The 24216-nt window shown below is 39.2% G+C and overlaps 1 protein-coding gene across 1 annotated transcript; it reads left to right on the top strand.

Annotated features, from left to right (window-relative positions):
• The first annotated feature begins 2351 nt into the window (after nt 1–2351).
• Nucleotides 2352–22966, top strand: LOC146630022 (MORN repeat-containing protein 4-like). The gene is made up of 5 exons (XM_085355544.1): nt 2352–2435; nt 3944–4018; nt 16174–16288; nt 20420–20529; nt 22818–22966. Exons 2-5 carry the CDS (start codon nt 3952–3954, stop codon nt 22964–22966), a joined length of 441 nt encoding a protein of 146 aa, XP_085211670.1. The 5' UTR covers nt 2352–2435; nt 3944–3951.
• The last annotated feature ends 1250 nt before the right edge of the window (nt 22967–24216 follow it).

Genomic DNA, 24216 nt, shown 5'->3' with positions numbered 1-24216 from the left:
TTTTATTCTAGGGCTGGGTGGAGAGCGATATGAGGGGGACGGGGCTGCAGCATCCCCCTTTCTATAGCGCTCATATGTCCCACCCACCAAAAGCGCCCCCTCCCATCCCTCCCAGCATCTCTCTGCGCGAGGGTGTGCTGCTGGCACTGGCCGTTTAATGAAATGTGTGGAGTAGCCCATAGCACATGGCGCCTGCGCTCCAAATTTGCCATAGCTTACAGCGACGTGTGTCAAAGGGTTTCAAAATGCGCATTGTTTCAATCAACAGATGTGAGACACGTACAGCTGCCCCGGTACACGGGGAACGGGGTTATCACGGGTAAGAAGAGAAGTTATTTAGGAAAAAACAAACTTATACAGTATTATTTTTTGAAGGCATCTATAAGCGCATTGGTGGGACGAGACCGTAAGGTGCCTGTAAGGAACTTTCAGGCCATCCAGCGCCAAGTCAAACATTGAGGTTACACATTAAACGTTCATAGGATACAGCTAATTAATTCATTACTATAACTTCTCTTTTAAAGGATAGTATTGCCTTTTGTTAGTCTACTAAGTGGTCTTAAATTAATAAAGGCTCAACCATTAGCCTATTCCTACCCATCTACTGCAACTTGAGCGCATTTTTCATGTTCTCTGTAAGATGGAGCAAAGACTTCAGATCTACTAATGAGTCTAAAAGTTCCCTGGGCCCCAAAAAATGTATCATAATTGTTTCAAGATATAAATATTAATTAATTAATTAATTAATTGACAACTACCAGACTGCAGTAAATTATGCAAAGAACTGTGGGATATTAGAAAGTTACATGTATTAAAATGTTGATATCAGTACTATTTTGAAAATCTGACTAATCTCATTTAAATGAAAGCTTATTTCCCACCAAAACACCCGAGCTCAGAGGCAAAAATGAGTCAAAATATCGCTTTGTTAGCTGCATTTTGGACCGATGCTGTATGACAGGGGAAAAAACCACACAAAATACAAACCATACACATACTGCCAAACACTTGGCCATGCTCAGTCTTTCTTGCTGAATTTGTAAGAGCTGAGTCAATGATCCAAAGTTAATATGATCTTTTTTTTCAAGGCACAATTTGATTCAAGCATTTATGTAATTTTCCACAGGCTCATTACGCTTTCTATCTTGTTGTCCTTATGACAAATGCATTCATTTTTCACTCACATCATTTATTTCTCTAACTTAGACACTTAACGCCTGTCTTCATCTCCAAAACAAAAGCTGATAGAAATAGCAGAAGATTCAAAAATCTTGTCCACCACTTTTTGTGTCACTCTGAAGAAAAAAAGAATGTAATGTATTAATTTATAATGTCAGAAAACCAGTAAGTGGTCAGTGAAGGGAATTAAAAAAATTCACAGTCAGGTTTACTACATTAAATACACGGTATCCTATTAATGCAAATAAGATATACGTGTGCACCTTGTTTATGCACAGTTTGAATTAGTCTGTATCTTAACAGGCACTGTGTACTTCATGCTTCTGAGATTAAGGCAAGTCTATTGCCCTGTCTCTCTAACTTGTCTAAATTGTGCAGAAATTGACCAAAATTTCAGAACAAATTTCATCTCACACTTTGTGCAGAATATAAATTGGGCTCTTCCATTTCCCTTCTATAGCCATAACAGCTTCATATACCCAAAACACATGTTTGGCTCTACATTATTTGTCTAGAGTTTGAAGGCTTGATAATTGTATTCTTTATTCTATTAGGCTAATATTGATAAATGATAATCAGTTTCTAATCACACGTGCTTCATTGTTGGCCATGACTAATTAATATTCAATAGCGGGTTAATCCTAGCCCCGGTTTCCCCTCAGGGAATCGAAAATGAGGTTAGCGGAGTTTTGCTTCATTTGGGTCACCTTGATTGTTTTTCTTTTCTTCTTATTATTAGCTTTGAATCTACATCACCTCATTTAGCAAACCCTCGTCACCTAGCGCAGCTGTTTTAAGGCATAAAGAAAACAATAAATCAAGTCCCATAAAACTTGCCAAAACGCGGGTCTAATAACCAAATTGAAACATGAAATGACAGGGTATCATTAAGGAGAACCCCGCTGCCGTTTTATAATCCTACAGAGACGCCGGGCAGCACATAAAAAACCGACAAGGGCAAATGCTTTAACGGAGCAGCACTCCGGCTAATTAAGTCGTTGAACCCGTTGCCCTCGACAAAGATGTCTCCTGCTGAGGGCTGGCCGGAGCAGAAGAGCAACCAATAAAAGGACACGTTGAGTCGAGGTGACACAAAGGTAGCCAATCGTATAGCGGTGCTTTAGAGCGACGCTGAGGCAGCTCTACCAGGAAACAAACAGCTACGAAAAAAAGGCTAAATAGTCGCTATCCTCCTACTGCTCTCTTGTTTTCAGCGATGTAGAGAAAAGAGGCTGAGCTACTCTTAAATAAAACAGGTAAAAATTTTATTTTTTTTGTCTCCAGGCCCGCTCCCCGTGTGAATGCGTGTGTGTTTTGGAGGCTGACAGCGTCATGCCGGCAGGATGAAAGGGATTAGGGCGCCGTTACTGTGGCAACATTAGATGGAGGGATACGCACACCTCCTCCCGCCTGCTGACAGCTGCCTGTTGGCATTGAACAATTAGCCTGTTTTGCTTAATAAACGGACCTTGGGTGTTTTCTCTTTTATGGAGTCGCCCAAATGTTTCTTTGATGCTCCTTTCAGCGGCCGTTTGTCTACATACTCATTTTGAAGCAGCAAAAAGAAAATAGCATGCCACTGAGAACCACAATAAACACAGCCGTGTAGTAGTGTTTGAGTAAAATTAGAGTTATAATAATATAGCTACATTAAACACTACCAGTAGACAAATAATACCTCTTATCACAGCAAAGAAATCCAAAAATATAACAGGTATATAACAGGTAACAGAGTATAACAGCTGATATAACCGGTCACTTTTAACAGCAAATTAGCCTATTGTACAACTATAGTCTTGTTCAGGATTTCGGAACTTACATTTACTTTAGATCTCTAAGCGGTAACCATCAGTTAACCCACACAGTGTAAGCAGAGAAGCCACAAAATGTGCAGTGTGAGTTAATGTATCAAACATGTTTAGCAAAAATAACACTTTTGTCATCTCGCATGGAAATCTCATATTTAAGGAAACATCCTGTACCAAGTTGTTTGAGATGAAGACAGTGGACACCTCTTTCCACATGGTGACCACCTGACCCCCAAGTATTTAGAATGTATAGAGAGAAAAACACTTGTGGCATGTATGATCTTGTGAAACCAGTTGCAACCATTGTTTCTTATAAAACCTTAAGGCAGGTAAGTGCAATAAAGATTTTTTGTTGTTATAGATTGAAGAAAAACATGCAGAAACTGTCTGCTTTCAAACAGCTGTGTGTCCCAAAAAGAGAAACATGGTGTAGAAAAGATGGTCTGGTTTACCCCAGCCTCAACTTTAGAAACTATATGAGATATACGTGACATTCAAAGAATGTGAGATTTTAGTAAAACTAATTAACTTCTGTAAATCCTGTAATCAAATTCCAAAGTCTGATGGAAAACATGATGCCAGAATAACGAAGGCTCTTATGGTAGCAGATTAATACGGGAGGGGGGGGGGGGGGGGGGGGGGGTGTGAAATCAGATGTTCATTATTTACATAAGAGTGTAAAGTTAAGGTTTCCACAGATTTTTAGCCAGCAGTGATTGAGCATTGAGCAGGTTTCTAATAGTGGGGGCAGTTGTGCATGTGTAGTTTTCCTGCCTGCATAATCTGAGTTTGATTACCCTGCAGGCTGGCTGCAGTATTCAAATGCTAGCAATTAACCCATGGTAGACTGAGAGGTGGTAGTATTATTTAATAAACTCCCAGCTCAGTGTGTATCAGAATGCCAAAACTACAGTTGCAAAGCTCCTGATAATGTTTCCTTGTGTCATGTGTGGCAGCAGGACCCATGACCCTGACACGAGGATCCTTTACTTACTCCAACGGCGAGGAGTACCACGGGGAATGGAAAGAAGGCAAGGACCCACCTGCTCAGTCACCCACCCATCCTCCACCACTGACTACATTTCATGAACAGCACAAGTGTTGTTATAATGTGATTAAGACTGATGCTCAGGCAGGGGAAGAACCAAATAATAATATGATAATGCTCGTAATAATTATATGCATAATCTGCAGTAACATATGTGGCGTGCTTGACTTATGCCCTATTCAGAATAACAGACATCTATTCTGACATCTTACCAGCACAGGGACATTTCTTGATTCTACACACTGTACAGTTGTACAGTGATATCGCTACCATCAATTTTAAGAGAGTCCAAAATCAAGGGGACCAATTTTCCCACGTGTGGATATCTTGAAAACATCCCTTGGAAATTGCTAGCTTTTGTTTCTAAGTGAAACACTGCTGTCAGGTAAAGGAGGAACATTACCTTTTTCAATCATTTAATCAATAAAAATATTAACAGATGATACATGCTTCCGTGGGGAAAGTAAGTACACCTTTAGCCTCAGAAGCTTATCTGGCTCCCTTTAGCAGAAATAACTTCTTGTAGGCGTTTTGCATAATAGTACATCAGTCTCTGACATCAGCTTGCTGAAATATTTGACCATTCCTCAGCGTAAAATTCCTTCAGTTGGAAGATGCTTGAGGCTTTTATTGCATGCACTGCCTGTTTCACCCCCCCCCCCCCCCCCCCCCCCCCCCCACACACACACACACACACACACACACACCATTTCGATAGGATCCACAGCATATTTTTCTTACAGCGGAATTTATTTAATTTAGAGCAGTTTTTAAAAAAATGCATTCACACCCTTTTTCTGAATGTCAAAGGAACAGCAGGCTGAAGATGCAAGAAGTTTAAATTACACAGGTTTCACTTGTCTGTCCCTAAGGAGGTTGTTAGCATTGCCTGATGCAAATGTTATGCATCTCAATGAATGATAAAGGTATGAATGTAATTATTTTTTTAATGTGAATGATATGCTATTTTCTAAATCAAAATTATGGTAATAACTTAAAATGCATGTGTTATTTGTTAAATCACATTATATTTATATACAATAGCATCAAAAGTACTTCCGTGGGATGTATAGAAACTTTATTTTGTTGGTAGAAAAAACAAAATACCTCCTACACAGAGCCCACTCACACCTGGATGGGGGAAAAGGCACAGTCAGGATCCTGTTTCTTGACTTTTCCAGTGCCTTTAATACCATCCGGCCCTGTATGCTTCAAGAAAAACTGAACAGGATGGAGGTGGACCCCTGCCTGGTGGCTTGGATCTCCGACTACCTCACCGACAGACCACAGTACGTCAGGCTGAAGGACATCACGTCTGACACAGTGGTCAGCAGCACAGGAGCACCACAGGGAACTGTGCTGTCCCCTCTTCTCTTCACCCTGTACACCTCTGACTTCTGCTACAACTCTGAATTATTCCACATTCAGAAGTTTGCAGACGACACAGCCATCATGGGGTGTATCTGGGATGATCAGGAAGAGGAGTACAGAAGTCTGGTGAGGAACTTTGTCGCATGGAGTCACACAAACCACCTGCAACTCAACACCTCAAAGACTAAGAAACTGGTTGTGGACTTCGGGAGGTCTAGAGCAGGTCCACTGCCGGTTCAGATAGAGGGGGAGGAGGTGGAGGTGGTCAACAAGTACAAGTACCTCGGGCTGTGGGTGGACAATAAACTGGACTGGTCATGCAACACAGAGCACCTGTATAAAAAAGCCCAAAGCCGACTGTACTTCCTCAGGAGGCTGAGGTCTTTTAACATCTGCAGGAAGCTCCTGAGGATGTTTTACCAGTCAGTGGTTGCTGGAGTACTTTTCTATGCTGTGGTGTGCTGGGGGAGCAGCACAGCAAAGGAGGGAAACAACTAAGCTGTAGTGCCTCTTCACCTCACTGTGCAATACCTTTTGTGCAATACTTTTGTAAATAGTCAACGGTGCAATAGACTCAATACTTGAAATGTGCAATTCACTTGTATTTTTATTTTTATTCCTATTTATTCTATTTATCCCCTTCGTATATTTTATTTATATTGTCTCTGTATTTATATATGTGTGTGTGTGTGTGTGTGTGTGTGTGTGTGTGTGTGTGTGTGTGTGTGTGTGTGTGTGTGTGTGTATATATATATATATATATATATATATATATATATATATATATATATATATATATATATATATATATATATATATATATATAATATTCTGTAACTCTGTAACTTCTGTCGGTGCTGTGCTTTTTTGGAAATCGAATTTCCCAGAGGAACCCACCCGAGGGATTAATAAAGTTCTATCTAATCTAATCTAATTAGAATACAAGAACAGAATTCAAAATATAGTAATTCAAGAAAAAAAAGTAAATTATAGAACTAGCATGTTGAAAAAAAGTAGCACACGACTTAAAAGTGAAAATCTTGTGGTGGTAAGGAAACAGAAAAAACAGAAAGAAAGAAAGAAAATGTGTCTCTAGTTTGATAATCAGTTGGAGCCTCCACTCCAGCATTCATGTGCTTGTAGAAAGGCTGAACAGTGTGACATAATCGAGCACTCCCTCCAGTTCACTTTTTAAACTGTAAAGCACTGCACCATCAAAGAAACCATGACAACCCAACAATAACCAGAGCCTTCAGCAGTTCAGGGTAACTTTCCAACCCCTGTGCCTTACCACTGTGAAGCATTTTACTGTCTAAGTGATGTCCTGTGGAGGCACAGTGCTGCACAAAGGTTTAAGCCTCTTTAGATATTTATAGTCATGGTAAAAAGAAAGTACACCCTCTTTCATTTCTAAGATTTTACATATCAGGACATAATGAAAGTCATCTGGTTCTTCAGTGAATGAACTACAAAACATACCATATTTTACTGTGACACCATTTCTGTAAAAAACTAAGCCACAATGCAGAAGCAGTGTATGGAAACCTTAGGTACGCTCCATGATTCAGTAGCTTATAGAACTCCCCTTACCTCCAATAACTTGAGGTAATCATTTTCTGTATAACTTTATGAGGCTGTCACATCATTGTGTGGATTTTGAGTCAATGACTGAAAAGTCGTGTAGCTGCAAAACAAACTCAAATCATCATCTCTCCACCACCATGCTGGTAGGAATGGGGAATGAGTACTGGTTCTTGTAAAGAACCAGTTCAGTTCCTTTGGAATTGTTGGTCTGCTTGCCTATCGATCTCGTTTATCGGTTCCACTTGCACTTGCTCTACAATTAGCTGATTTTAGTTCGTGTGCCAGAGGAGGAAAAAGGTGTTGCAGTCTACACCACCTATATGAACATAATTTTTTATTTTTATTGCACAAAAGTACGAGAGCTTGATGGTAAAGTGAAAACTGCACCCAGAACTGAAAGAAATGCATTATGCTGTTAACACAACTTTGATGGTTTACAAGCATGCTAAGTATCTGCAGTGATATTTCAGCATCTACAAATGTGGCAAGTTTTTAAAAGATGCTTTAAACAACTTACATTATAAACTGTGCAAAGTTTTATCTATAGTTAGTGTTGTTATGTTAAAGGTAAATTAAATCACACCAAATATTCAGTTTTGAATTTTTGTTTAAAAATCTTACAGCACTTTGAACCTTATAGTGTTACCTTCGTAGTTACAGTACTGTATAAGTGTGTTTACATATGAACTGCAGCCCAAAACTTGTACCTGGAATGCTCCAAATACAAAGTCCACATGATTTATAGCCATGTGACAGTAAGCCCAGATAGCTTTCAGGTAAATTCTTAGCCTCTGAGTGGGCATCACATGTCAGGCCTCTCGCACGCCCCTGGTCAAAACAGTATTTTCAGTAGCAAGAACACGATTGACGTAAGATAAGATAAGATAAAACTTTATTAATCCCTCGGGTGGGTTCCTCTGGGAAATTCGGTTTCCAAAAAAGCACAGCACCGACAGAAGTTACAGAGTTACAGAATATTATATATATATATACACACATATATAAATACAGAGACATATATAAATAAAATATACAAAGGGGATAAATAGAATAAATAGGAATAAAAATAAAAATAAAAATACAAGTGAAATTGCACATTTCAAGTATGGAAGTCTATTGCACCGTTGACTATTAACAAAAGTATTGCACAAAAGGTATTGCACAGTGAGTTGAAGAGGCACTACAGCTTAGTTGTTCCCCCCTCCTTTGTCCTCCTGTTTCCCCTCCCTCTCCCCTCCAGAGAGGAGTTAAACAGTCTGATGGCGTGTGGGACAAAGGAGTTTTTAAGTCTGTTAGTTCTTGTCTTTGGGAGAAACAACCTGTCACTGAACAGACTCTTCTGGTTGTTTACGACCGTGTGCAGAGGATGCCCAGCATTGTCCATAATGTCCAGCAGTTTCTTTAGTGTCCTTTTCTCTGCCACTGTCACCAGAGTGTCCAGCTTCATGCCGACCACAGAGCCAGCCTTCCTGATCAGTTTTTCCAGCCTGCATGAGTCCTTCTTTGCTGTGCTGCTCCCCCAGCACACCACAGCATAGAAAAGTACTCCAGCAACCACTGACTGGTAAAACATCCTCAGGAGCTTCCTGCAGATGTTAAAAGACCTCAGCCTCCTGAGGAAGTACAGTCAGCTTTGGGCTTTTTTATACAGGTGCTCTGTGTTGCATGACCAGTCCAGTTTATTGTCCACCCACAGCCCAAGGTACTTGTACTTGTTGACCACCTCCACCTCCTCCCCCTCTATCTGAACCGGCAGTGGACCTTCTCTGGACCCCAACCAGTTCCTTAGTCTTTGAGGTGTTGAGTTGCAGGTGGTTTGTGTGACTCCATGCGACAAAGTTCCTCACCAGACTTCTGTACTCCTCTTCCTGATCATCCCAGATATACCCCATGATGGCTGTGTCATCTGCAAACTTCTGAATGTGGAATAATTCAGAGTTGTAGCAGAAGTCAGAGGTGTACAGGGTGAAGAGAAGAGGGGACAGCACAGTTCCCTGTGGTGCTCCTGTGCTGCTGACCACAGTGTCAGACGTGATGTCCTTCAGCCTGACGTACTGTGGCCTGTCGGTGAGGTAGTCGGAGATCCAAGCGACCAGGCAGGGGTCCACCTCCATCCTGTTCAGTTTTTCCTGAAGCAGACAGGGCCGGATGGTATTAAAGGCACTGGAAAGTCAAGAAACAGGATCCTGACCGTGCCTTTTCCCCCATCCAGGTGTGAGTGGGCTCTGTGTAGGAGGTACAGGATGGCATCCTCCACTCCGACATCCGCCTTGTATGCGAACTGTAGTGGGTCCTGGGCATGTTGTACCTGTGGTCGGAGGAGGTTGAGGAAGAGTCTTCATAAAATGTGACGTCAGTGCCACCGGTCGGAAGTCATTCAGCTCATTGGGCCGGTTCCTTTTGGGGAAGTGAACCATCTCATGCTGTGTGCTATATGGGAAAAAGAACAAAGTAGACAATATCCAACCCCCGATTGTTCTGAAACTGCTTCAAGTTCAGGTGTCATAATTGTTTATGCCTTTCCTCACATATTTGAGTTTAGTCATACCTAGGCCCCATGAGTATCTTATTTAAAGAAAAACTCCCTTTCCAGGCTTGTATCCTAAATAAGACTCTGCTTGTCGCTGATCTGGGCTACCACCCTAGCTGTCCATCTAAAAAGTTCCCAGTGTGACATAAAAACAGAATGGTAAATGGCCTGTATTTGTATTTACTTAGTCCCTAAGGACCCCAAAGCACTTTACACTACATTCAGTCATCCACCCATTCACACACTGGTGACAGCAAGCTACGTTGTAGCCACAGCTGCCCTGAGGCGCACTGACAGAGCCGATTACCGGCGCCACCGGGCCCTCTGACCACCACCAGTAGGCAACGGGTGAAGTGTCTTGCCCAAGGACACAACGACCAAGACTGTTGGAGCCGGGGCTCGAATCGGCAACCTTCCGATTACAAGATGAGCTGCTAACTCTTGAGCCACGATCGCCCCGCTAGAATGGGTACTACTACCTTACAGTCATTACAGTAATGGATGAACAAATGAAACGTGTAGCTACAGAGCAGGTGTTCATTGAGTTTGGGTGTTCAATAAGCTCATAAATGCATTAATCTCCTATACTCCTTCTGGATTTCCTGCATTGCATTTTATCGTCTCACTGGCTTCTTAAACAACACCCCACCGCCACCACCACAGCCCCATGTGCTGTTCTAATGCATTGTTGTTTTCAGTTTGAATCCCCCCCTGAGAATACCTATTAGCTTAAATGGATAATAGGGATGTCAGTAAAATATGATAAAAGAAAGTTAACTCCAGCAGCTTTTAATTAATGTGGGATTTCATGTCAGAATGGAGAGTCTGGAAAGAAGTGGGTGTACTGTAAGTGAGTCACAACAGCAAAAGTACTTTTGAAATGAACCTGCACTCTCACCCAAACAGATTGTATCTAATAGGGGAAAAACACAGAAAAAGGTGTCAAGCTAAAGTCAGTAAGTAATCTACACACATATGCACATATGGACCATCTGGTGCCAGTGAGCCTGCAGAGACAGGATATCACACTACCTAAACCAGCACTTGTACTATAACAAAAACAGTCAGACAACCTTTAGGGCAAGGTTAAACAAAGAACAAAAGTTTGGCACTGAAGTGTGCATGAGGCTGCGGGAGGAAACATATGTTCTCCGTATGATTAGCAATAAACTGTTAAACTGGTTTTGGCTGTGATGCACTGATATGCTCGGGTTTTAGTAAACAGCAGGGGTGAATTAAAAATTTTTTTTTAGCTCAGACATTTCAAAGTGAGAAAAAATTAGTTCACTAATAGACGGAGTGCTGCGTTGGCAAGAACTGCTCGGATTTCTTCCAGACATTTTATTTACATGTATATCTAAGTATATATTCAATATGAATCTTCAAAAAGAGGGCAGCAGCAGCTGATTCTGTAAAAAAAACCAAAAAAGTTCTACTCCTTTGGAGCAGGGACCTCGTATGTGTTATATACGGTTTGGGGTTTGTTACCAAAATAAGTTAATGTATTACACATTATTTTTCCTTTCTTTGAAGAAATGTCCCTATCCTAGTGAATAACACATCAATGAGATCTTCCTTTTAATGTTTAAGTACAAACACAAAGTTGAAAGCAAAGCTGAAAACCAGCCCAAAAGAGCACTCCGCAGCGATCAGCATAGAGATCGCTGTTTCTACTGTGGAAACAGGTTTGTAGGATTACAATTCTACAAGCCAGCTCTGCTTTGGTTACCTGTTGAAAATCAGGCTCTGGCTCCTTGGCCGGTGTCAGCATCCACTCAGCTTTAAAATCACTGGTTTGGCACACAGTCTATGCAACTGACCTGTTATTAGCAGCTGTCCTGGGCGCAGTTTGCTGTTTATTATCACATTTCATTTGTCTTTTCATGTAACACAAATTCAGGTGTCCATTTTTGAGATTATATACATTGTAGATGAATTTTCCTTCTTCCACCGCAGAAACTAAATTTAGTTGATTGTAGCGCCAGCATGCAGGAAAAAAAAGGCATGTGTTATGACTTTTTTTCTATTTGCCTAATGTGCAGATAATTGAAGAACCATTATAATGCAAGTAGTAATGTAATTACTGAATTTAGTATAGCAATATGTTACATTACTGCATTATAGAAAGTTGCATCCATAATTAATGTGTGAGCCCAAAGCTCAGGCTCCAGACAACTCAAAACACTACAATTTCAGACATTTTTTTTCTACTATTTAATATATATGATGTCACAGAGAGGATATTCCTAATATGGTCAACTCAGCTAAAACTGTAAGCACAGGAGGGCCATCTAGCTGCTGTTGAAACTTTCTATCTGTGAGTGCCAGCCAATGCGAATAAAGTTGTCTAAATGGGAGGAGCTAAAACAGTTTAGATAAATAGACAGTGAATGAAATGTAGGGCTGCACCAAGGCCCAGTATAGGATAAATAAGGATTATCTGAGCTGTAAATCCTGAAAATCTACTCTACTGGAAGGCAAGAATTGAAAAAATATTAAATTTTTGCCCAAGCTAGTTTGTTCTTCTTAGAACTTCTCGAGTGTTAAATCACTTCAGTTTCTGGTCACTTTTAAAAATATAGTTAATATTAAAGTTAATATTTACAACACAGATTGTGATGAAAATCATGTAGTCATGGTCACAAGGTCCACATTCTTTTTTAGCTTCAGATTCAAAAACATATTGCAAAATATAAGAGGAATGGTCACCCTTGACCTTTCGACCCCTTATCTGTAGTAAAATATTACCTTGCACCTTGTTTTTATTGATATTTCTACTATACCCAAAGCATCTCGTTCTTATCTTCAGCATAAGCCAGATGAAGATAGTACCTTTACCAATGTTACATAAACAGACTTCATATACACTTTGCGCATTCTATTTATTTTAACTCGAAAATTTCTATTAACCCTGCTGAATTGATGCAATAGGATGCAATTGGGTTTTGATCGCCGTGTTGTCATAAACACAGACTGATGCACGTTGCGCATCCTGTCTCTGCGTCCATGCATGCAAAGTCACTGTTTGCACACAAACATGTAGGCGTGTGTCAGACAGAGGTCTACGGTGTCACATGAATAATTCAGCGGTGCGCTGGTTGAACATAGGCCCGGGAGCTATCAGGTTACAGGAAGTAGGTTGGGTGCATCCACAACACAACAGCCAAGGCACAGCCAGAAGCCATTTACTACTGTACTTTGACCATGTGGTCATTTAACATCTATGCATTACCGCTATTGATTGACATAAAAGCCGGACAAATTCAGCTAAACCGTAATTAGCTGGAGACCATGACCCAACATAAGATTGGAGAAAGGCGTTACAAAGAAGCTGAACAGCAGATTAGAGTCTGGAGGGATCAAATTGGAGGAGACAGAGGAAATTACTGTCCCTTGCCGCAGCTGATAATCTGTACCTTCATTTAAAAAGAAAGAAAGAAAAGAAACCTTCATAGTGGTCAGCAAAACACTGACACTGCTACCACTCAATTTCATTCTATAACACAGCTGTTGAAATTCTTGGTGGGAGATGCTGCTGTTGGCACACCGCAGCCTCTTTGACACCTAACAGATTGTTATATTTCAGCGGCTAGTCTGTGAAATTTCTGCCTCAGGGTCTCACTCGCTTGTCAAGGTTCATGGAGGCTGAAGAGTTGGATTTAAACTACTGCTGGCCGTCTTCTGTATTCATACTGTTTGCTTTATGATCTCCAGCTAATACACGCACACACACACCAACATATATATATGGATTCTGGATCTTTCTGGATGTTTTTGAAAATCGAATGCAGAGCTCCAGATTTAGTTTCATCCAAATCTCCCATGAAAACCCTGCTAAGATTAGGCAGAGAGCAGCACTTTAAGCAGGCCTGACAGATGGACTGCCCAATTTACCCATGAGCTGTGAATAAGGGACAACACTCACTAGCCCCACCCCTGCCAACAGTTCGTTTCCCCTTCAATATATGAAGCCCCCAATCTTCCACTCTTCTCTCCACTCCACCAGTTTCTTACCACTTGAGCTCCCATTAAATCCTCTTCCTCTGCCATGAGCATACCGGGACCTCCTCTGCCCGTGTCCAACTGTGCCTCGCATCCAGTTATTCTGCTAATTCCCGCTGTGCTTGCTAATAGAGGTTGGCAGGGAGAAATGCTCACTCCTTTTCCCTCCATTTCTTCATCGACTGCCATCCTCCTGATGCTGGAAATTAGTCTGAGAATTAGAGGGAAAATTGGGTCTCACCTCTCAGGGAACATTTTAAGAGGTGAAAAATGAAAGCTAGCAGCTCACCTTTTTGTCTGCTCGCACCAATTATGAATCTCCCAATCTGCTAACTCCAAAATCTAATTAAAGTATAATAACACATCTGCCATCTCTCTCGCGCTCTCTCTCTTTTCTTCACTCAGTGACTTCTACTGAAAACTATACAGGTACCAGTCAGGTTTTGAGTCCTCAGTGTTGCATAGTGCAAAGGGTCTGAATGCTTTTAATACATATTTTTGTTTTGTGCAAGATAATTCAGACCAAGTGCATAAATACTTAAAGAAAACAGTGAATATAAAGCAGCGACTGTGCCAAAAAATCAGAGGAGTTTCATGTTGTTCTATAAACAGTTTTAAAACAGTAGTTGTGAACAAATGCAGTACTATTTGCTGAGATGCTGCCTCAGCATTTTAATTTAGGAAAAAAAATGAACTACATTTTTGTTGTTGCATTTATTTAAACAAATTGGATACATAGTGTTTTGATTAGTGTATAGACATGACAGTTCTATCAATCTAATTTCTTTCATTAACTTTTGGATTTAAAGTAAATGCCATAGATCTAAAAGATGGGCACAGCCACTATGAGATTACCATTTGGTTTCTGCACTCTCTTTTCAAGGTTCAGTGCATTCCGGGCATTTTTTTTCTTTTTTTTCTTTGAGAAGTGACCATATTTGGATGAGATTAACTATGTGCAACAAGGCAATGATGTTTAACCTTCCAAAATCTTCCTCTTTTTACACACAGCAGAGAAAATCAGTAAATGGTAAATGGCCTGTATTTGTATAGCGCTTTACTAGTCCCTAAGAACCCCAAAGTGCTTTACACATCCAGTCATCCACCCATTGGTGATGGCAAGCTACATTGTAGCCACAGCCACCCTGGGGCGCACTGACAGAGGCGAGGCTGCTGAACACTGGCGCCACCGGGCCCTCTGACCACCACCCGTAGGCAACGGGTAAAGTGTCTTGCCCAAGGACACAACGACCGAGACTGTCGGAGCCGGGGCTCGAACCGGCAACCTTCCGATTCCAAGACGAACTCCCAACTCTTGAGCCACGATCACCACAAAATGTTTTTGCATTTTATTAAAGAAATTTGAAGCAGGTGTAAATGTAAAAATCTTATATAAATCTTATATTTAAAATTGATACATAAGGATATGCATAAAACCATATTACATTAGGGCAGCAACTTTTGAAGTTTGATATGGATTTTTTGCAACAATATTTGAACAATATTTGAACAGACAAACACAACACTGAGAAATTCTAGCTACAGGTATCAGAACAGCATCCATGTGCCAGGTCATGAGGTCCCCCATTTCCCATCACCGCTTATTTTCATTCAAGAAGAGATTATTGTGGAATGTGTGATAGAAAATGTTAAATATCTATGTCTACTCATTTGAAAATATGAAATTTAATTTAGGTCTTTCTTTAGAGGAAACAAAACATTCGTCTTGACCTGGGTCTTCATGTGCAGAAGTCAAACCAGTGTTTTACAAATGAACCAATATCCTGTTAAGGCCACTATGTTTAACAGCCAGAACTGTGAAGATATGAGTGAAACTATGCTGTTTTTGTTCCACGGTGGAAGTTCATGGTCATGCTTTTCCTTTAATCCTGTCTGTCATGGTTCCACTTATTCATTTCTTTAGTTAAAGAAATGTCATCTTCTCTCATTTATAAGAGAGAATACAGGATGATATAAACATACGCGATACAATCATCTCATGTAGGTGGTATGAGCCCTTAATTGTCCTGTTTTCAGGGATAAAAGGACCTTTCAATATCTGTGTCTGTGACCTCTTAGTAACATCCTTTCACACTGATTTTGTTTTCTATCCTTGAGGAAGGAAGCATGGCCTGAAGGTTTGTGTGCCATTTCATACATTGTAGCATTCATTCATAAACAAATTGGAAGCTCTTAGAAGACCAACAAACTCACTCATTTATGAAAAAGCTTTCAGTTTTCCATTCTGTTTTAATTCATAGACGCTTAGTTAAGCCTTCCTAAATGCATTTTAGTTGTGAGGTTGGAAGAGGGCATCCATGAGCCCTGTTTGGTTCTTTTTTAACAAAGCTAATACCATAGCTCATGACCATGAGCCTCCTGGTGGTGCAAAGAGTTAATCCCGAGAGAGTCTTATTAGTATATTTAACTTCAAGTAGGAGATGTAAGGGGCGAAATGTGTGCAAAAGTGTGTAGTAATCAGTGGGCATTTCAAATACTTCTAGCTGTTTTTTGGGGTTTTTTTGTTTGGGGTTTTTTTGTGTGGTTTATGTGATTTTGTAAAAAAAAAACAAAAAAACCCCTCTCTGCTCGTGTCTTAGATTTTTATTTTGCTGGAAGTGATTGGTGAGGTGATTTTTATCCTCTTGCAGGTCTTCGTCATGGCCTGGGTCAGTTGACCTTCAGCGATGGGACGTGCTACACTGGACAGTTTGAAAATGGCCTCTTCAATGGTTGTGGGGTGCTGGTCTTTCCTGACGGCTCCAGGTTTGTCAGTCACTTTTTGCACACTCTGGTTGTTAAACCTTGAAACTCTGCACCTGAAAATTTAAAACCTGCAAATAAGTATGTCGTACAGAAGATACAACCCCAGCCTCCTCCTGAATGAAACCTGTCTGATTTGTTCCTTCATTACTTCTGTCATGTAAATAATGTACATAATGCTTGTGCTGGTTTTCAGCTTTATTTCCATACGAAATAATCAATGTGAGAAATTTATACAACAGTAGAAGAGTACAACAGTATCTCAACAGTCTAACTTTGGTGGTACATGTGACTGAAAAAGCTTCTGCACAGAGCTGAAAGAAGGATAGATTTTGTTTCTTTCTCTGCTTCTGTTGATTAAAAATATCCAATCATAAAGACATCGAGAACAATGCAGCTAAATGAAGCATGATGAGCACTGCTGTGAGGAAAGGACTGTCACACACAAAAGCTGAGGTGAAAAATCAATGAGAAGATATTCTAGTGCAGACCTACTCTGTACTATGTTACCTCTCCATGGAAATTCTAAGAGGCAACACGAATAACATGACATAGAGGAGCTGGGGTGGCGGCGGGTTGTGTGCGTCAGCAACTGTCTGCAGATATATGTATAATATATATATATATATATATATATATATATATATATATATATATATATATATATATATATATGTTATGTCATGTTATTCGTGTTGCCTCTTAGAATTTCCATGGAGAGGTCCAAATAGAGCAACACTGAATAATATAAATTATTGCAGATTGAATAACAATTCATCTAAAATTAGAGTATGTAAGGAGGTGTTTTTTTATTAATAAGGATCTGTTGACTGTTTGCAAATTATCCTTCACATACCTTTTATCACCAACACAAATTGTAAAATTCAGACTCTAAAATTAACGGCAGGAAGGTGGCTGAAGGGGTCAGTCTTTTTTGTGTCCTTACATACAATGAATAAGTCAATGCACAATTTGAATATTTAGTTTCCCAGTCTCGAAAAAAAGAGAAATAAGCAGAGAAAAAAAATACAAAGCAGATTGTAGCACAATGACCTGTGCAGTTGAAAAAGAAAAACCAGAAAGAAAAAAGTTTTTAACCTCAGAATACTTTGAGTGCTTTCATGGCCTCAATATGTTGAGTATTTTATTGTTGGCTGCTTCCTTTTATTTATTCCTCATACATGAATTTTATCTGTATCTCTCTGTTGGCTTTGTCACCCAAGATATTTATAAAAAAAGATGTCAGCCCAATAAAGATTCAGTTAATTCAAGAGAAGGTGAAGTGTTCAAGTAGAGCACGGCATAGGATAAAGAAGCAACGTATTGCCTGTTCAATGCCATCTGTTGTATTTTTGTTTGCACAAAAAACAACTGATTAATCCTTCAAAGTTCTTTGGAAACACTAAAACATGTATTTCAGGCTAAGTGAATAATATTTAAAGGTTACATGAATAATAAAGAGAACATATATCTTTTCAGTTACTGCCTGTCGAGTTCTGAGAAGCCTTTTAGTTTAGATGAACTTTGTACTCAGCTTGAATTCACAGAAGTTACAATAAGTTTAATTAGAAGCCCAGTGTTGTTTGAAAAAGGAGCAAATCTCCTGTTGCACTGCCGGTGTTTTGCGCACTACGTTGCAATTACTTTAAAGAAACAATGCAGAGGAAAAACGCTCAAGAGACTGTTAGAGACGGATTTCACATGCAGCTTTTTATTGTCATCCCTCTTATCCTGTTGATTTTTTTAACCCTACTTTGCTCTCTTGCAGTTCAGCCTTTTGTTAATTTGTGCCTGTTTGACACTGAAGTAATTGTGTTCATGCTGTGTGTTAAAAAGGCTGACACTCTACACTTAGATTCATGCTAAGCTTATTGTACAGCAGTGACTACAATACGCCATGGATCTGATTCTGGCTCCTTCACTGAAATACTGTCTGGTTTAGTTAAACAGGGTGGGTTAGTAGTAATAGACTATATGTCGTAAAAAGGTTTGCAATCAGTTTTTAAAAAAAGATGAAAAATATCTGACATCTAACATAAAAACTATATTGTTTTCAAGGTTATTAGTTCCCTTTATCGTCCCCCTCCTGTCTACTTACTATTTTGTCTTTTAGTATCTTCCATGTCAAGTCTGTCGTGTCTCCATTTTAGTTTATGTTTTGTCTGTGTCAAGCTCATGTGGCTTAGTCTCTCAGTGTTTGTGCTTCCTCGTTTCCTTTGATAATCCCGTGTCTCCTGTGCTTCATGTTCAGCATTGCCTTCCCTGTCCTGTTATGCCTGATTTTTCCCTGCTGTGTTTCCCAGCTGTTTCCACTCCCTCATCACCTTTCTGTGTGTATTTCCCAGTTTCTTGTACCTCCTATTGTCATTCCAGGATTAGTTCATGTAATTCGATGTTTTTAGTTTTTTTTTTTTTTCATGTTTAGCTTTTATGGTGGTGGATTATTAGCTCAATAAATGAATCACCTTTTATTAAGATTAATCTGTCTCATTTGGGTCCTCCACATCACACTTCGCATGGTCTGTTTATGAGGCTAAAAAACAAAAAACTTAATTTATTGAGTCCCCGATGCTCCGTGAGTGGTTTGTCGCAAGCTGGGCGACGTATTAGCCAAAGTCCTAGCAGCATTCGCGACTAACGTAAGCTTTGTGTCAATGTGATATTTTAACCTGGAAGTGCCTCAGGGAAAACAAAATTCCTTCTTGCACAATGTGCGTAATACTTTATGTGGGTCGACTGTTCCATCTTGTTACTTTTTTAATACTCAAATTTCCCATCGAGAGGGCAAATGTGCCTTTATCATCTTCCATATTGGTTCATTGGTTCTGGTCACTACCAGATCAACTGCCCATTTGCACATGTGCGAAGGCAACTTTACTTGGACAAACTGCCCGAAATGCGTTGACAGAAACTTTTCGGGGATTCTGAGTCATTCTACACTCCAGATGCGTTAATTGTATTAAAAATTTTAATTGTGCTGACCTTGATGTCGGATTAATTTGCGTTAACGCGTTAATTTCGACAGCACTAATATATATATTTTCACATTTTGGTGGTTGTGTCTGTGTTATGGTATAATTTGTCATTGAAATCAGTTCATTTCTATTTATATAGCGCCAAATGACAACAGCAGCTGCCTCGGGGTGTCGTATATTCAACCATTAATTTTGAAGTCTTTCACATGTCTTCAGATTACATTATGTAGCAACTGCATTTGGCTTGTTCGTGTTAGTTCTATTTCCCATAGAGAGAAATGAGTGTGTAGATTACTGTACATTATTGAATTTACTTCAATCTATAGGGAAAAATAAACTAGCTTTCTTTTTAGCTGTACTTTCTGCTCTTGCTAGCTAGCTGTGTAACAAGGAGATAAACAGAGACAAAAGCAAAAGTCTTGATTTATCTTTGTATTTATTTATTTATTTTTTCATAACAGCAAATGGCAAAGAGAAATGAAGTAACAAGCTGCCTATTGGAAAAAGGTTACTGCATGAATAACTGATTACCTGAAATGTAAAACTAATCCTTTATGTTACATATTATAGTTTTTTATTTTTTAAAAAGTATTTAATGCTGTCTCCTTATCCCTAATCACTTTCCAATGCCTTACGCCCAACACCATCAGGCAATAGTGACAGATCCATATTGCTTCCTACATGATTTTGTTGTGTTCCTTCACATATTTCTTTTCTCTGGAGTTATTTTGGTTGTAATTTCTAATCAAAACATTCTTTTTGCCATAGGAAGAAATGTTGAGATTCCAACATTTGGCTTTTTAAAAACCACAAAAAAAAACCATTTCATATTTTAAATTCTTAAAAGAAACCCTGAAAAACTACATTTTTCCACTGCCTCTATGAACTTTAGATGACACGCTTACGGAAAGCTTTGGTACTTTAGTGCAGCTTTACATTTTAGTCCAAAAGCTTTTTGTGCTTCTGTACCGCTCATAATTTAAATGCTCAAGGACAGAATTAGTGAGTCAATAAAGCTTTTGTATTTTTTGTAAGTTTAAAATCATACTTTAAAAAAAATGTCCTTCTTTACTCACCTACTTGTTCCTTTTCTCTTCTGCAGTCCTGGAATTTGCCCCTGTCTTTCATGTAAATGCATTTTTATGTGAATGTTTTTTAGGTATGAAGGAGAATTTGTGCAGGGGAAGTTTCAAGGTGTCGGCGTCTTCACTCGCTTTGATGGCATGAAGTTTGAGGGCGAATTTAAAAGTGGCTGTGTGGATGGCTATGGTAAGACCTTATATTCTGATACTCACTATTAGATTATTTAGAGATTTTGGATGAGATTGACATTGCTAGCATCTTAGTTTTTGCATACTCTATTACTACCTTTAAATATGATGTATCAGGTAATTTGGATTTCATTTGGAGGAATTCTTCAGTATTATGTGAGTTAAAAGGGAAGCCTGCTTTATTGCAATGCTGTCTATGAAAAAACATTTTGAAAAGCTTAAAAGTATCTAAATTTGGAAACCTCTGGCTTGTGTTGCTTGCTGGACTTTAATGTTTATGCTTTTTTTTGATTGTTTAAGTTATTAAATTAAGGTAGTAATTCAGATGTATGTTTTCAACTAACCCTCCAGTCTCAGTGGTTTATCTGTCTGTGGTTCCAACTACTTTAAGTGTTTTTAATTATATTAAACAGTGAAAGGTGCTAATTGTCTGGTCTGAAGCTACCGTGTGTCTGGGCACAGAGTCTCTGTAGGTAATCAACACATTTTTTATTTGAAGGCTGTTGTGTGGAGAGGGCGGATCAGTGTGTCAGTGTGACAAGTGGTGATTTGTTTGTGCTTGTAAAAAAAAGAGATGGAACATAAAGATTCCTCCAGTTTCCTGACAGTTGAAGACCAGAAATCAGAGCTGGTTCGAGCGGTGGTTTAAATGTAATTTTTTGTTGATTGTTATTATCCCGAGTTCCCAACTCTCAGCTGAGGTGATGATGTATTTCAAATGAAGAAATTAACTTAAAATTTAAAAGTTAATGTAAAATTAACTTGAAGTTATTGCCATGGTTTCTTATAGCCACATTTAGGACCAGAATTTAGTTGTTGTGAGTCTGAGTAGCAGTTCTATACTGTGTTTGGTGTAAGTAGCACACCAAACATCAGTGTCACATATTTTCCTGTTCCTAACCAGCCTTGAACCAATTCAAAGAGCAAAGGTCATGTGACTGCTCAAACTCCTGGCTACACTGCTGAGTTCTAACAGCTTAACATGATACATCAGATACTTGGGTGGGGTGCTCTGCCACAATACAAAAGGTGTTCAGCTACCCTGAACACCCCCCACCCCCCCAACACTGGCAAAAAAAGGGGTTGAGAATAAAGTTGAGATATTTTGACTACATGATATACATTCAATGGATATGTTATTAGGTACACCTTGCCAATTGGAACCCTTTTTGCCTTCAGAACTCCTTTAATTCTTTGTGTCATCAACAACTGTGCCACATTCAAAGTCACTTTAATCACATTTCTTCCCCATTCTGTCGCTCGGTGTCTGATGCTCAGTGATAGGCTGATTAGATGTTTGCGTTAACGAGAAGCTGAACAGACGTAAGGTTGTATAACAGTTAAATGAACATGCTTACTAAGCAAATTTAAAGACTTTTGAATGAATGAACTACAATACAAATGATATACAAGTTTTCATTTTTTTGTTCAGAATTATTGTGTCGGTGTGATTGTTTTATTTTAGTCAGGCACAAGTAATGTAGGGAAGAACATTTAAAATATGAAGAAGGAGGGAAAGCGGACATTTCTTGTATAAATTCATTTGATGAAGGCTTTTAATACGTTTTCTTTGCTGCTTTAAATTTTGTTAGCAATTTTTTGGTATTGTATCCACTTTCGTTGTTTTTGTCATGTGATCTCCTAAACACTGAGGCAATATTTTAACATGTTGGGAACTAAACTGATTTAATCTCTTGCTTGTTGGATGAAGCCAGTAGTTGGTTAGCTTAGCTTAGCATAAACACTGCTCTCCTGGCCTCGTGCAAAGGTAGCAAAAAACAACTTTCTACCACATTATTTCAAGCCAAAGCTAACACTTTGTTTCTTGTTTGTTACATCTGTACAAAGCTCAAGAGTAAAGATGACAGTCTGTCATTTTAGGGGCTGTTATGTGACAGGCTACAAATAACCTGCTGGACTCCCCAGTAGTTGCCAGGCAACTTGTCCCAAAGATGCGAAAGCAGCCTTCAGAGTCAAAGTCTGTGCTGTGTACATGGACCATCCACCCTTTGAACCCCCTCCTTCTGACTTCTGTGAAGCATAAGAACATGACACACTGCCAGTGAACATTAATCCAGGCAGCAATTACATTTCCTGCTAAAGCAGACAGTTATTTTCAGAGACAGAAAATTCAAAACAGTCCATAAAGGCAGCCAGATCTGACACTTCTGGCCATGTGTCACTTGTTTGATGAAGTGAGTTGTGTCTCGAGTATGGCTGTTAGTCAGTTTCCTCCGTACCTGTTTGCTTTGATAAAATGCATGATGAGAATTTTGTGTGGTGCAGGAGTGCTGGCGTTTGTGGACGGAGGCCCCGGAGGAGGCACCCACGAGGGTCTGTTTGAGACCAGCCAGCTGATGAAGAGAGAGAACAGCCAGGGAGCTGTGCAGCGGGCGCAGGCGGCAGCTGCCAAGGCCCGAGCTCTGGCCATGTGACGTGGACTACATCACCCACAGTGCCCCAGTACCAGAATCATCCTCCCAACACTACCCCCTTGGTTTGAGGTGTTTAATTTTTCCTTTAATTTTATTACTCTTTGGTTCCTTCTCATCCACTTTTTGTTGGACTGGTAAGTTAGTTTTTAGGATCTTATTCTTATACGTCTGTTCTATCTCTCATTCATGTAACATGCAGTATGCGCAGAGAAGAAATGAATGGCTCCCTTAAGTTTTGTCAACACAGCCACTGAATCAGGATCTGCTGAGCCAAACGCAGATTTAATGTTCAGTTCACACACTGGTGCTAAATCTGTTTCAGGGTCAGGTAATCTGACAAAACACAGAAGTGCATGTGGACGTTTTCCAGTAAACACTGATTTGGTGAGTTTCATGTCAAAAGAATATCTGACATGTGAGTTTAAAGTGACCTAAATTTATTTTAAAAAAGAAGACAATATTTATGTTTCAAAGTGAAAGTGCACAAAAAAATAGTGAGACTTTATATTTCTGAATAAATTAACTATTAACAAATGGTAGATAAACAAAAGTAAAACAAATTATTCTGATTTGATTTAATGTTTATTTTTACTGGTGAATTCTCAAGCCTAACAAATATAAAAGTCATAACTGGTTTAAAACCAAAGATTACATTTTTAATTTTTAATCACAGTTTTATTCAAATTTATTGATGTAAAACTTGTGTTAGAGCTGTTTTGTCTTCAAATATTCAGCAGAGCGCTACAGACCATGGCTATAACAAAGGACGTAAATGTGGTAAAAAGTAACTTTATTGCATTACACAGCAGACAACCAACAAACAGGGGACAGGCACATTTTCATTACTAACATAAAAAATACAAACGTATTTGATTTAATAAGAGATTATTCATTTAGGAACAAAAGCAACAGTAGATTCAGTACTCAATTCTAGTCACTTGAATTAGTGTTTCAGCAGCACTGACATGCTTTCACATGGAAATGAAGTCATTCATATACGTTTAGAACAAAATGTCTAAAAACTTTATTTTATAGGTCTCAGATTTTAATGAGCGATTTCAAAGAATTCTGCCATGTGATTCTAATTAGAGTCAAAATACAGACCATGAATAAGTGGAACGCTGTTATTTACTTCATTGCTTGAGACAGTGTAGCAGAAGTCAGCTGACACTGCAAATATATAAACAAAGCTTACAGTTTCAGGTACTGTTTGTATAAATGAAATTTACAATTACAAAGAGAAATGAGTT

The sequence above is a fragment of the Diplotaxodon limnothrissa genome, linkage group LG6, assembly GCF_057381915.1.
Source record: "Diplotaxodon limnothrissa isolate DT_005_m linkage group LG6, D_limnothrissa_male_GT1.1, whole genome shotgun sequence".
Taxonomy (NCBI): Eukaryota; Metazoa; Chordata; class Actinopteri; order Cichliformes; family Cichlidae; genus Diplotaxodon; species Diplotaxodon limnothrissa.
Note: the sequence above shows the minus strand (reverse complement) of the source record. Positions and strands in the feature narration are given on the sequence as shown.

Bases quoted from the DNA above. Each gene is read 5' to 3' on its own strand.
- LOC146630022 (XM_085355544.1), top strand. From the start codon at position 3,952: ATGACCCTGACACGAGGATCCTTTACTTACTCCAACGGCGAGGAGTAC. The intron at 16,289-20,419 runs GTTTGTCAGTCA...AATGTTTTTTAG, and splicing joins GTCTTTCCTGACGGCTCCAG to GTATGAAGGAGAATTTGTGC. The intron at 20,530-22,817 runs GTAAGACCTTAT...TGTGTGGTGCAG, and splicing joins TGGCTGTGTGGATGGCTATG to GAGTGCTGGCGTTTGTGGAC.